The following is a 13,917-nucleotide window of genomic DNA, read 5'->3' on the forward strand; positions in this document are numbered from 1 at the left end:
CTCCTTCCTTAGAGGTTTTTAAGGTCAGGCTTGACAAAGCCCTGGCTGGGATGATTTAACTGGGAATTGGTCCTGCTTCGAGCAGGGGGTTGGACTAGATGACCTTCTGGGGTCCCTTCCAACCCTGATATTCTATGATTCTATGATTCTATGTCTAAATCAGAGCTGAGCTCTTTTTTAAGATTTGGCCTTGATTGCGGATGCTCAACTTTTAAAAACGTGACCCACACCATCCAGTATACATGTAAGCATCAAAAGAGTGAACTGGTGAAAAAATCTGGGATTTAGCTGTTCCAAGCAGATTTAATTTCTGTGTCTGCATGTGTTAGGGTGACCAGATGTCCCGATTTTATAGGGACAGTACCTATATTTGGGGCTTTGTCTTATATAGGCACTTATTACCCCCCACCCCCTGTCCTGATTTTTCACACTTGCTGTCTGGTCACCCTAGCATGTGTTAGTAGCTTGCTGGAGTTGAAATTCAACGATTTGTGCAAACTCAGCTCTCCAGAGATACACATGCTTCGGAAATGCAGTGTACCCGAACAGAAGCATACTGCACTTAGGTGATCTGGGTTTTCAGGGCCCAATATTAGTCCTATGAATATCACTGGAAATTTTTCTATTCAGTCACTGGGAGCAAATTCGTGCCCTAGGTGAACTGTAAATCCACAGAATCTAAGCAAGGATGCTTCATGTCTCATTGTCTCTGTGGATACTTTTCTTAACAAAATAGAAAACTTTTGTGAGCCCATTCCACAGCTGAGATTAGCAAATTTACTTCTTGCCACTTGTCATTTAGTCAGCAATAGAGAGGGATATTTTTGTAACAAAAAGAGTAATTAATCCTTGATACGGGGCACTTAGGTGGTTTAAGACATTCAAAAATATGAAGGATTGGGTTGAATACAGAAACTTACTGCATACCAATAATCAAACAGACATCAAAGGACGACAAAACAAAGAGAATACCTAAACAAGGTCTTAAATATGTAGAAAGGTATGCATAATGATTATTAAGGAATGATTTTTATTTCAAAGCTCAGTTTTTAATCTCTAACCAGTATCAAAGTGACAACACCGTTCTAAGATAAAGGAGAAGTTTGGACACAAATCAGAGACCCACAGTTCCTGAAAAACAGGGACACTCATGCCATTAAATTATCTTCAAATATAAACTTACTGTACCAGATAGGGCCCGATCCAAAGCTCACTGATGGCAGGGGAAAAATTATCAGAGATTTCAATGGGCTTTCAAAGGCCCTTCAGACTATAAAGTGACCAGCTTATCAAACTGTACCTCCTCCAGGTTGGGAGTATTCATTACAGGGTGAGTCATCCTGGGGTCTTTTATAATGTTTCAGAAGGGTAACAATGGCATCGTGTCCTAAAAGGAGGAATGATGGATTTGTATATTAAATGTCAATATTCATTACTTATTATTTCTTTATACGAAATTAGGAGAGTTTTAAAATGAACAGTGCTGTTTATGAAAACATATAAAGAAGGTATTCAGTGACTGTGATCAGAAATGTGATATGATTTTGAGCTAGGTGAACATGGGGAAAATCTGGCTGAAAAGAAACAAACGTAATTTTCACCTCAGGTTGGAATGGCATGCTGGGTATGACTACACTAAAATAAACAAACAAAAAACAAACCATGGCTGCAAGTCTCAGAGCCTAGGTCAACTGACAGGCTCCCGGGGGTCACACTCTGGGGCTAAAAATAGCAGTGTAGATGTTCAGATTTTCACATAATCAGACGACTCTAAGAGTTGGGACTTCAAGAAACACACCATGAACTATGAGATTTGCTACGAAGTCATGAGAGTTTTCAATACTGAGTAACTGCTTCCATTCCATATTTCAGGGGACAAAAGTCATATTGGACTAAAGCTGGAGCCCATGCTCTGAAACCCAGAGATGGGAGGAGAGTCTCACAGCCTGGGTTCTAGCCCAAGACTGCACATCTATACTGCTATTTTTAGCCCCGTAGCTTGAGCCCTGTGGGCCCAAGTCAGTTGACCCAGGCTGTGAGATTTACTGTCGTGGTTTTGTTTGTTTCTTTCTTTTTGCAGTGTAGACATATCCACAAATACTACAGTGATAGATGGCAGTATAAAACCCCAAAGTAAAAGCTGAGAAAAATCTTAATTAAAGTCAATGGGGAAAGAACTAAGACTGAAAATATTTCAGCTACTAAAGTCTCAGTAGACAAAAATATTCTCCATTTTTTCTGGTGAATATTTGTCACTCTGTTTCAGCAACGAAGCAGAGGGGAATGGTACATGCACAGATTAGTCACTATATTATATTCCGAGTCTCTCACATGCTTTGGTGATTTAAAAAACTCCTCAGCACTTCAAAGTGATGTTTGGGGTTCCATTCTGCACACTCAGAACTGTAGTTTGAGCTCTCCCTCCCGTTCTCTCCTCTTCACCTATCTCAGGTTTTTGAATACTCTTTTAAAAGGAGGAATTCCTTGTTCTTTTGAGGCTTTGCTCTTGGTTAATTGGATGCATTTTCAACATCGTGTTTTTAATGCTATTTTGGAATCTCAGAATCCCCACTCCATTATTTCCATTTTTCCCAGTCCAATGGAAAATGATTGGGAAAAATAGCAATTTTATCATGGGTTCTTGCTCCAGGTTTTCTGTTTGCCTCTCACAAAGAGGAGAGCAGAAAAAAAACAGATACATTCAGAATGAGATTGTGATGCAGTGCTCACATACCAAATGCTACCTTTCATTTGAACAGCTCTCTTGGCTCTATTTGCTTGGAAATGTTTTAATTCCCTGCCAACTCAGTGGCACAATTTGTTGGCATTTTCTTAGGGATATTCTTCATCAACAGCCTAATGAGTGCAAGCATTTTGGCTCATAATGAGCCCAAACCTGCCAAGGAAATGCCAGTAAGCTCACAAGTGCTGAAAGGCTTCCTCAGTAGAGTTCTAGAGTCCCAAAGATAGTTCAGTGCAGCTCTAGCAGAGTCCACTATGAAATTTTTCCATCTCCTGAGATGATCCCGGGGATTTCATTTGGGAACAAACATAACACTACTTTTGTGTAAAACTGGCTGGTATTTTAATATAGTTGTTGAGGAGGCAAAAATTTCTGCTTGGAGCAAATCTTAAGAAGAGCTATTGGCAACTGATTAATCAAGACAACCTACAACCTACTGATTGATGATATGGTGTTACTTATAACTTTAGCTATTGTATCTTTATATCTACTGTAACTGTACTTCCTATAATTCCAGTAAGTGATTGCCTGCATGCAAGTATTCATTCAAAACCTGGGTCATACAGTTATCAAAATGGGGTTAAGGAAAATGACAACAGATTATTATTTACTCTGCATTGCACAAAGATTAACTGAACACTCATCACCTTAATAATTTGGTTATAATGACACAATAGTAAGTCCAGGAGATAATGGCAACTAGTGTCACATGTAAAACATACTTGACATATTCATAAAAAACTCCTAAGGATCATATGTAAGAGTCCTGCTGACTCATCCTGTGGTCAGGTGCTAGTGTTGCCCTGGATCTGAGGGGTGGGTGTACCCCAGAATGTGATCAAGCTAACTGCAACCATATGGTGTGCATTCAGCCACCCTGAAGTAATGAAATAGAACACCACATAGTTAAGGGTTAATTTGGAGACAGGCTTTCAGAAGCAAGGTCAAAACTAGCTACAGTTTCTGCTAATCAGAATGGGAGGAGAGGACAAATACGTGAACAACTAAGACTGAAAAACCTTGGTGGTTGGACAACCTTGAGTCTAGACACCTCTGATATTAAAAGCTTATTGAAAGTTGGAAAAGTGATGATACAGTAGGGGTCATTATGATCTATGTGTTTGGTAGAAGTTAGTTATAAAAGATTCACTAATAGACTGTATTTTGGAGGAGTCCTCTGAAGACATCTTGAGAGACACCCTGTTCCTGACACCCTTTCTCCCCGATGGGTGAGCAACTGGCCACTGCAAACCTGCTGTTAATTACTCAGTACCATTCCAGATGTTAGGTAAATATCTGGGATTGCTTAATTTGTGTGTGCTTAAATCTAAGAAACTGCAGTTTTAGATAGACCGTGCTTACTTGCATGAATCTTATCAGACGGAAGTGCTCTGGTCCTGTTGATTTATTCCTTACATGTCCTGTAGTGAAATAGTTAAGTTGCCCCTGATGGGGGTTCTGAAAACCCTGGGTAACACTAGGACTCTGACCAGAGAAGTTCTGCTGACTCACCTGGCTGCCACCACTGTTAGTTCAAACCAAGGAATATAAATGTGTTTGAGCATCTCTCTACAGTAGAAGAATCCAGGAACAAGAGTGGGATCATACAGGTAGCAAGCCTACGAGCAATGAAACTCAGAAAATGTTTAGACTGAGGTTTATGATTTGATGCTCTATAATGTAACATAAAGGCAAGGAAGTGGGTGAATTTGGACTAGATTAAATGTATGTTAGGAGCAGAATAGGAGAAGCACTTGCATACACAGTGCCTCTAGAATTCATTGGCATTTCAGGGCCAAAGCTACAGCTGCTCTTGTAGGACTCTAATACATTCATGAGACTTTTCCTGTGCCAAGTCTATATCCATTGCACTGTATTTTGTTTAGATGCTCAGAGCTCCTTTTCTTCTGGGAAGGTGTAGAGAAGCAACGACCCACTGGCATGGCGCCTCCTGCTGGTCGTTTTGGGTCTTGGCTCTTCCAGCCCGGAGTGCCCTCTGCAGGCCGGTGTCTTGCCTGCCTTAGGGCCCCCGTGTCCCTCCTGGACCCCGGTCCCCCTTACCCTGGGGTTCTGCCCATCGCAGTGCCCCACAGTCTGGGTCTCCCCTCCCAGGGGAACCCCCAACCCGCTAACCGCACCTTGCCTCAGTGGCTACTGCCAATCATCATCTAGCCCCCTTTCACTGGGGCAGATTGCAGTCTGTAATGGTCACTCATCATTGGCAAGAGGTTAGGACCAGCTGCCATTGCCTATTCCCAGGCTGCACTTCGGTAGCCCCAGTACCTTTGTAGGCCTTCACCAAGGCCTGCAGCCTGGGGGTTTACACATATTACTTAGTGGTGGCAGAAAAAGTGTGGGGTCATGAGGGAGGACATGAGGGCTTATCTACACTGGGAAGTTAGTATGCAGTAAGCTAGTGTGTGACTTTAAAGAGCACTAGCTACTCCGCACTAACTCACCATGTGGACACTCTTAGGCCACGTCTACACTACCTGCCGGATCGGCAGGTGGTGATCGATCTATCGGGGATCGATTTAGCTCGTCTAGTGTAGATCGCTCTGCCGTCGACTCCGGAACTCCACCACTGCAAGAGGTGGAAGCAGGGTCGATGGGGGAGCGGCGGCCATCGATCCCGTGCTGCGAGGACGCGAAGTAAGTGTTTCTGAGTCGATCTAAGATACGTCAACTTCAGCTACACTATTCTCGTAGCTGAAGTTGCGTATCTTAGATCGATCCCCCCTAGTGTAGACCAGGCCCTACTGTGCACTGAATGTGCCCTTGGGCAGATTAGCTTAATTTACTTCCAAAGTGCAGCAAACTACTGAGCACTAAAAACTTGTCTACACTGTGAATTACTGAGCACTAGCAAAGGTGTAAATTTTAGTGTGTCATGCACTAACTGTCCATGTGGGCCCTGCTGACATGCACTAAAACCTCCCTAGTGCACATGATGTAGTCCCATTTCAAAGAGTACTGTATCAATGTGCACTAAGGACCTTTTAGCGGACCCTAGCAGGGGCCACGTAGACGGTTAGTGTGTGACATGCTGGTACACACTAGAATTTACACCCCAGCTGGCGTGCACTGATGTAGCATGTACACAGCACTTTGGCAGTCTTAGTGAGCAGTCCGAGTGTCCACTTGGGGAATCAGGGCTGAGTAGCTAGTGTGCACTAACTACTGTGGGCTTTTCCCATGTGTGGACAAGCCCTGAGGAATTTTTCCACTTGAATTCTGATTCCTCACCAAACCCACAGAGAGACTACTCTACTAGCCCTCTATGTCCTGAGCTATGGAGTGGTGCTATATGCAGGGGTGGGGGAAGGGGACTCCCACATTCTTACACCGGCAGCCTCCCCAGCCCAACAATGGTTGTGCACATGTGGAAAATTTTTCAGCAAGAAACAAAGCTTTGGGGTTGAATAGGAAAATGAAAGAAAAGCAGACCACAAATCTGACATGTTGGGAAGTAATTCTATGAGACACATACAGAAAAGTATAGTAGGAAATACTGAAAAATGCTCTGCTCTGAGGGATTTTTGCAGGAAATCAAGGACTGCTATATTCTAATGCACTGCTTCTTATAATGCCTCTTCTAGCCATAAAAAACAAACCCTCATCCATATAAAATAGTTCAGAAATTGCATTTTCTGAACTGTCTTTCTGAACAATGGATTTCTTTTACTTTAGCAGCACATTTTTGCAGCTGAGTTTGTGTGGAACCAAAGTGATGTTTAGCAGCCTAGAATATCTGAGAAGATACAGTCCACCTTTGGTTTTCATAATCCTTGATGCCAGGAGCCAGCGTGAGATGGTGGGAGCTCCCAACTTACAGATGCTGCAGGGTTATTTTGTACTATTATCTTCTACCCATGGTGTTCCTACGTATTTGCAGCAGAAAGTGGAGAACTGAAATACCTTTTTCATAAGCCCACATCAAACAGGTCTGCTCATCTTTTTCTCCACTAGACCTGCTGGGATCACAGGCTACCAGATTCATATCGGCTCCATTATCCAGTAAAAACTGTACTAGACGAATGTGACCATGGTAGCAAGCACAGTGTAGTCCTAGAACATTGGAGAAGAAAGAACAGTAACTGTGGTAAGCACAATTGTTACAACATAATTGGACTTGTAGTAATAGCTATAAAACTGGAATTGATTTCCTGGATAAAGGAATATATTACCAGACAAAAGACTGGGCACTGTAAGAACAGAGAATATTATTCTACAAGAGCCAATCTATTGCATGCCCTATAGTAAATGTCAGTCAGTACTTATTTTACCATGTGCAATTCACTACCACAAACATAGGTTAGCAACCTGATAAGGATGTAAGAACAAACAGAAAGAGAAAGGGCTTCCCCCATCCAGTTTGAGCAGGTCTCCTCCCTTCTTGTATCTCTGCACTGGTTCCCCATCTATTCGGTGTTCTCCTCTGCACTTTCAAAGGACTTCACAGCCCCTCTACCTCCATCTCTGTCCCCAATCCTTATCCACCCAACTTTCTCTCAGGACTGATGCTTTCATCTCCTTAGGCCACTCCCCACTTTGAACCCTCTTCCATGTCCCCATGCTTAATTGGAACAGCTACACAATTAATGTACTACTCCCCCACACACCAAAATTTTCTGAAAAACCACTTGTTATACGAAGTGTGCTAGCTATAAAGACCACATGCTGCTTTGTTTTTGGTCCCTGTACTGTACCTGCTCATGCCTTTAAGGCACAATACTGTCAGGTGCTCTATGCTCTCAATGCCTATTGGCTTCAGTCGGAGTTGAAAATGCTCAGTCCCTTGAAGAATTGGGTACTTAGCCTGTAAGGCTGGAATTTCCAAAGGAGCCTAAGAGTGTGAAGATCTCTTTAAAATTCAGTGGGAGACTGAGGACCTGATTCCCACAGGCAGGCCACTTTGGAAATCCCAGCCTAACCACTTCAGGCTTGGAAACGTCCTCCGCTTAGTATATTTTACCCGTTAAAAAGTTTGGTGTTCTCTGTATATACAAATAATAAATCACAGTCCTCGCGAGCGTACCTGTATGCCCATCTCTTCCTTGATGATTGATGCTTAAAACATTCTGGTCAAGAAGAAATTTTACAAGTTCTATGTTCTTGCCATAGGTACAAGCACTGCAAAAAATAAACAACAAAATACAAAAGAACCGTCCCCCGTCCCCGGAAATAGCAAAATTACCTTTGGTTACCTAAAGATTTCAAGGGAGTTACACTGGCATAAAATCCGTGTGAGAGAATGGAGAATCTAAATGTGCAAATGCAGGGTTTATCTACTAAAACAAACATGTGCTATTCTGTTACATTGGAAGTACCCTGAACATCCTGGTGCCAATATCAGACACAGCTGTGCAAAATTAATTGGGTCTGGTCTGCCAGTGCTTTTAAAGAACCGTTTACATTTTCATAAAATTGTGGCCAAAAATACTTAGAACAAAATTTCACACAAATTTTGGAGTGCCACCTTGTTGTTAGATGAAAAGTCTGGAGGACAGGTGGATTCTGGGTATAATGTGGTCCAAGCTTAGATTCCTTTTGGTCAGAAAAAGGAAAAGAAGCAATGCTTTGTACAGCTGTTGATAAACTTTGAACATCTCTCTCACGCCTGCTATTACCATCTGGTTCTACCTCTTTTCTCTTTCTCCAATGTCTCCTTTGTGGCACCTACCTCTAGCCTTGCCTCTCTCTCAGACATGAGTCTAGCATCCACACCTTCCTGCAGTCCTGCTCCCGCTTAGGTTGAAGTGGTTGTTGCTGCCAATTTTGCATGAATCTGTGAGCAGAATTCTATTGACAATGGTGTTTAAATTGTCCTACCTGTGAAAAGCTGTTTCACTGAATATATTTTCCTTAGTCAGACTTTCTGTTCCTGACAGCTGGATTATTTCCTTGACAACTTCAAACTTTCCATTGTAACAAGCACTGAAGACAAAGTTAGCAGAGCGTTATTGATAATGCTATGAATTACGCCAATGCAATGCAAAGCAATGCTTCTGTGCATTACTCACAGGTGTAAAGGTGTGTCTCCATAAATATTGGCCACATGGGGCTGAACTTCAAAATTGCTTTGGAGTAGGAACTTCACTATTTCATGATGTCCAAATCGAGAACAGAAGTGTAGAGGAACATGGTCTTCATTGTCCTGAGCATTCACTGTCATTTGAATCAGAAAGAGGAAAGTGAACTGTTTATACTCACTTTTTCAGAGAGAGAGAGAGTTTGCGCATGCACACTATGAAACCCCAAAACAGTTAATTGATTACATATTTATGGGCCTGCTCCCGCTCCACTGAAGTTAATGGGAACTTTTCCATTGACTTCACTGGATGCAGGATCAGACCATGTAATCAATACTGTTCATAATAAATCACCAAGGCCATTATTTTGTAATTATTCAGGACATAATTAGTTATTGCAATACCAGAATTACTGAATCTTTCAATAAAGTTTTCAATAACGTGAAGAAAAGAGGGAGGTATTAATGAATTAGCCCTGGTCTACACTAGGACTTTAGGTCGAATTTAACAGCGTTAAATGGATGTAAACCTGCACCCGTCCACAGGATGAAGCCCTTTATTTCGACTTAAAGGGCTCTTAAAATCGATTTCCTTACTCCACCCCTGACAAGTGGATTAGTGCTTAAATCGGCCTTGCCAGGTCGAATTTGGGGTACTGTGGACACAATTCGACGGTATTGGCCTCCAGGAGCTATCCCAGAGTGCTCCATTGTGACCGCTCTGGACAGCACTCTCAACTCAGATGCACTGGCCAGGTAGACAGGAAAAGAATTGCGAACTTTTGAATCTCATTTCCTGTTTGGCCAGTGTGGCAAGCTGCAGGTGACCATGCAGAGCTCATCAGCAGAGGTGACCATGATGGAGTCCCAGAATTGCAAAAGAGCTCCAGCATGGACCGAACGGGAGGTACGGGATCTGATCGCTGTATGGGGAGAGGAATCTGTGCTATCAGAACTCCGTTCCAGTTTTCGAAATGCCAAAGCCTTTGTCAAAATCTCCCAGGGCATGAAGGACAGAGGCCATAACAGGGTCCCGAACCAGTGCCACGTGAAACTTAAGGAGCTGAGGCAAGCCTACCAGAAAACCAGAGAGGCGAATGGCCGCTCCAGCTCAGAGCCCCAAACATGCCGCTTCTATGATGAGCTGCATGCCATTTTAGGGGGTTCAGCCACCACTACCCCAGCCGTGTTGTTTGACTCCTTCAATGGAGATGGAGGCAACATGGAAGCAGGTTTTGGGGATGAAGAAGATGATGATGACGATGAGGTTGTAGATAGCTCACAGCAAGCAAGCCGAGAAACCGCTTTTCCCGACAGCCAGGAACTGTTTCTCACCCTGGACCTGGAGCCAGTACCATTCGAACCCACCCAAGGCTGCCTCCTGGACCCGGCAGGCGGAGAAGGGACCTCCGGTGAGTGTACCTTTTACAATACTATACATGGTTTAAAAGCAAGCATGTGAAAGGATTACTTTGCCCTGGCATTTGCGGCTCTCCTGGATGTACTCCCAAAGCCTTTGCAAAAGGTTTCTGGGGAGGGCAGCCTTATTCCACCCACCATGGTAGGACACTTTACCACTCCAGGCCAGTAACACGTACTCGGGAATCATTGTACAACAAAGCATTGCAGTGTATGTTTGCTGGCTTTCAAACAACATCCGTTCTTTATCTCTCTGTGTTATCCTCAGGAGAGTGAGATATCATTCATGGTCACCTGGTTGAAATAGGGTGCTTTTCTTCAGGGGACACTCAGAGGAGCCCGTTCCTGCTGGGCTGTTTGCCTGTGGCTGAACAGAAGTGTTTCCTGCTGTTAGCCATGGGGAAGGGGGAGGGTTGAGAGGGTAGCCACGCGGTGGGGGGAGGCAAAATGTGACCTTGTAACGAAAGCACATGTGCTATGTATGTAATGTTAACAGCAAGGTTTACCCTGAAAGAGTGTAGCCACTGTTTTATAAAATGTGTCTTTTTAAATACCGCTGTCCCTTTTTTTTCTCCACCAGCTGCATGTGTTTCAATGATCACAGGATCTTCTCCTTCCCAGAGGCTAGTGAAGATTAGAAAGAAAAAAAAACGCACTCGTGATGAAATGTTCTCTGAGCTCATGCTGTCCTCCCACACTGACAGAGCACAGATGAATGCGTAGAGGCAAATAATGTCAGAGTGCAGGAAAGCACAAAATGACCGGGAGGAGAGGTGGCGGGTTAAAGAGAGTAAGTGGCGGGCTGAAGAGAGTAAGTGGAGGGCTGAAAACAGGGCTGAAGCTCAAATGTGGTGGCAGCGTGATGAGAGGAGGCAGGATTCAATGCTGAGGCTGCTGGAGGACCAAACCAGTATGCTCCAGTGTATGGTTTAGCTGCAGCAAAGGCAGCTGGAGCACAGACTGCCACTACAGCCCCTGTGTAACCAACCACCCTCCTCCCCAAGTTCCATAGCCTCCACACCCAGATGCCCAAGAACGCGGTGGGGGGGGCCACCGGCCAACCAGCTACTCTGCCACAGAGGATTGCCCCAAAAAAAGAAGGCTGGCATTCAATAAATTTTAAAGTTGTAAACTTTTAAAGTGCTGTGTGGCATTTTCCTTCCCTCCTCCACCACCCCTCCTGGGCTACCTTGGTAGTCATCCCCCTATTTGTGTGATGAATGAATAAAGAATGCATGAATGTGAAGCAACAATGATTTTATTGCCTCTGCAAGCAATGATCGAAGGGAGGAAGGGAGGGTAGCTGGCTTACAGGGAAGTAGAGTGAACCAAGGGGCGAGGGCTTTCATCAAGAAGAAACAAAGAGAACTTTCACACCGTAGCCTGGCCAGTCATGAAACTGGTTTTCAAAGCTTCTCTGATGCTTGCCGCGCCCTCCTGTGCTCTTCTAACCGCCCTGGTGTCTGGCTGCGCGTAACTAGCAGCCAGGCGATTTGCCTCAACCTCCCACCCCGCCATAAATGTCTCCCCCTTACTCTCACAGATATTGTGGAGCACACAGCAAGCAGTAATAACAGTGGGAATATTGGTTTCGCTGAGGTCTAAGCGAGTCAGTAAACTGCACCAGCGCGCCTTTAAACGTCCAAATGCACATTCTACCACCATTCTGCACTTGCTCAGCCTGTAGTTGAACAGCTCCTGACTACTGTCCAGGCTGCCTGTGTTCGGCTTCGTGAGCCATGGCATTAAGAGGTAGGCTGTGTCCCCAAGGATACATATAGGCATTTCAATGTCCCCAACAGTTATTGTCTGGTCTGGGAATAAAGTCCCTTCCTGCAGCTTTTGAAACAGACCAGAGTTCCTGAAGATGCGAGCGTCATGTACCTTTCCCGGCCATCCCACATTGATGTCGATGAAACGTCCCTTATGATCCACCAGAGCTTGCAGCACTATTGAAAAGTACCCCTTGCGGTTTATGTACTTGCCGGCTTGGTGCTCCGGTGCCAAGATAGGGATATGGGTTCCGTCTATGGCCCCACCATAGTTAGGGAATCCCATTGCAGCAAAGCCATCCACTATGACCTGCACATTTCCCAGGGTCATTTCCCTTGATATCAGCAGATCTTTGATTGCGTGGGCTATTTCCCTTGATATCAGCAGATCTTTGATTGCGTGGGCTACTTGCATCACAGCAGCCCCCACAGTAGATTTGCCCACTCCAAATTGATTCCCAACTGACCGGTAGCTGTCTGGCGTTGCAAGCTTCCACAGGGCTATCGCCACTCGCTTCTCAACTGTGAGGGCTGCTCTCATCTTGGTATTCATGCACTTCAGGGCAGGGGAAAGCAAGTCACAAAGTTCCATGAAAGTGCCCTTATGCATGCGAAAGTTTCACAGCCACTGGGAATTGTCCCAGACCTGCAACACTATGCGGTCCCACCAGTCTGTGCTTGTTTCCCAAGCCCAGAATCGGCATTCCACAGCATGAACCTGCCCCATTAGCACCATGATGCATGCATTGGCAGGGCCCATGCTTTCAGAGAAATCTGTGTCCATGTCCTGATCACTCACGTGACCGCGCTGACGTCGCCTCCTTGCCCGGTATCGCTCTGCCAGGTTCTGGTGCTGCATATACTGCTGGATAATGCGTGTGGTGTTTAATGTGCTCCTAATTGCCAAAGTGAGCTGAGCAGCCTCCATGCTTGCCTTGGTATGGCGTCCGCACAGAAAAAAGGCGCGGAACGATTGTCTGCCGTTGCTCTGACAGAGTGAGGGGCAACTGACGACATGGCTTACAGGGTTGGCTTCAGGGAGCTAAAATCAACAAAGGGGGTGGCTTTACATCAAGGAGTATTTCAGGCAGGACTTCACGGAGGGTTCCAATAATAAATGGTGCACCTAAGTTATTGTTCTTATTGGAACAAGGAGGTTAGTCTGGCCTCTGATTGATACATGGCTAGATTTACCTCGCTGCACCTTCCCTGTGAGTGACTACAGTGTGACCTAGAGGAATGAGTCCCCTAGACAGGGGAGGGGGGGAAGCAAATGAGTACAAAACAAATCTGGTCTATTTCCACTCCATCTATCTTTTACATCTTTGGCTGGCAGCAGACGGTGCAGAAGGACTGCATGCCATCCACATCTCATGGCTGCTCGGCAGAAGATGGTACAATACGACTGCTAGCCATCCTCATCTCTTGCCTGCTTGGCAGAAGATGGTACAATACGACTGCTAGCCATCCTCATCTCTTGCCTGCCCAGCAGAAGATGGTACAGTACGACTGCTAGCAATCCATACCGCCTGCCTGCTCACCATAAGATGGTTCAATAGGACTGACTGCAGGACTAAAGAGAATGACCTGGTCAAGTCACTCCAAATTTAGTCCCTGCGCCCATGTCTGTCCAGGCGGTCCCGGCTGACGTGGCCAGGAGCACCTCGGTCATGATGATGACGGCTACCAGTCGTATTGCACCGTCTGCTGCCACAAGGCAATGGGTTGCTGCTACTGTGTAGCAATGCAGTACCACGTCTGCCAGCACCCAGGAGACATAGGGTGACGGTTACCTGAGCGGGCTCCATGCTTGCCGTGGTATGGTGTCTGCACAGGTAACTCAGGAAAAAAGGCACGAAATGATTGTCTGCCCTTGCTTTCACAGAGGGAGGGAGGGAGGGAGGGAAGGGGGGCCTGATGATATGTACCCAGAACCACCCGCGACAATGTTT

At 45.1% G+C, this 13,917-nt stretch overlaps 1 protein-coding gene across 1 annotated transcript in view; it reads right to left on the bottom strand.

Annotated features, from left to right (window-relative positions):
* Positions 1-13,917, bottom strand: part of LOC311525239 (serine/threonine-protein kinase TNNI3K) — a 164,903-nt gene that overhangs the window by 105,772 nt on the left and 45,214 nt on the right. The window contains exons 8-12 of the mRNA XM_084637183.1: positions 8,767-8,911; positions 8,576-8,680; positions 7,782-7,876; positions 6,662-6,811; positions 1,301-1,387 (exon numbers count right to left, since the gene is read on the bottom strand). Of these exons, the coding sequence (XP_084493309.1) occupies positions 1,301-1,387; positions 6,662-6,811; positions 7,782-7,876; positions 8,576-8,680; positions 8,767-8,911 (582 nt within the window). The remainder of the gene's footprint in view (positions 1-1,300; positions 1,388-6,661; positions 6,812-7,781; positions 7,877-8,575; positions 8,681-8,766; positions 8,912-13,917) is intronic.

Source organism: Lepidochelys olivacea (genome assembly GCF_965140295.1).
Source record: "Lepidochelys olivacea isolate rLepOli2 genome assembly, chromosome: 8".
NCBI lineage: Eukaryota > Metazoa > Chordata > Testudines > Cheloniidae > Lepidochelys > Lepidochelys olivacea.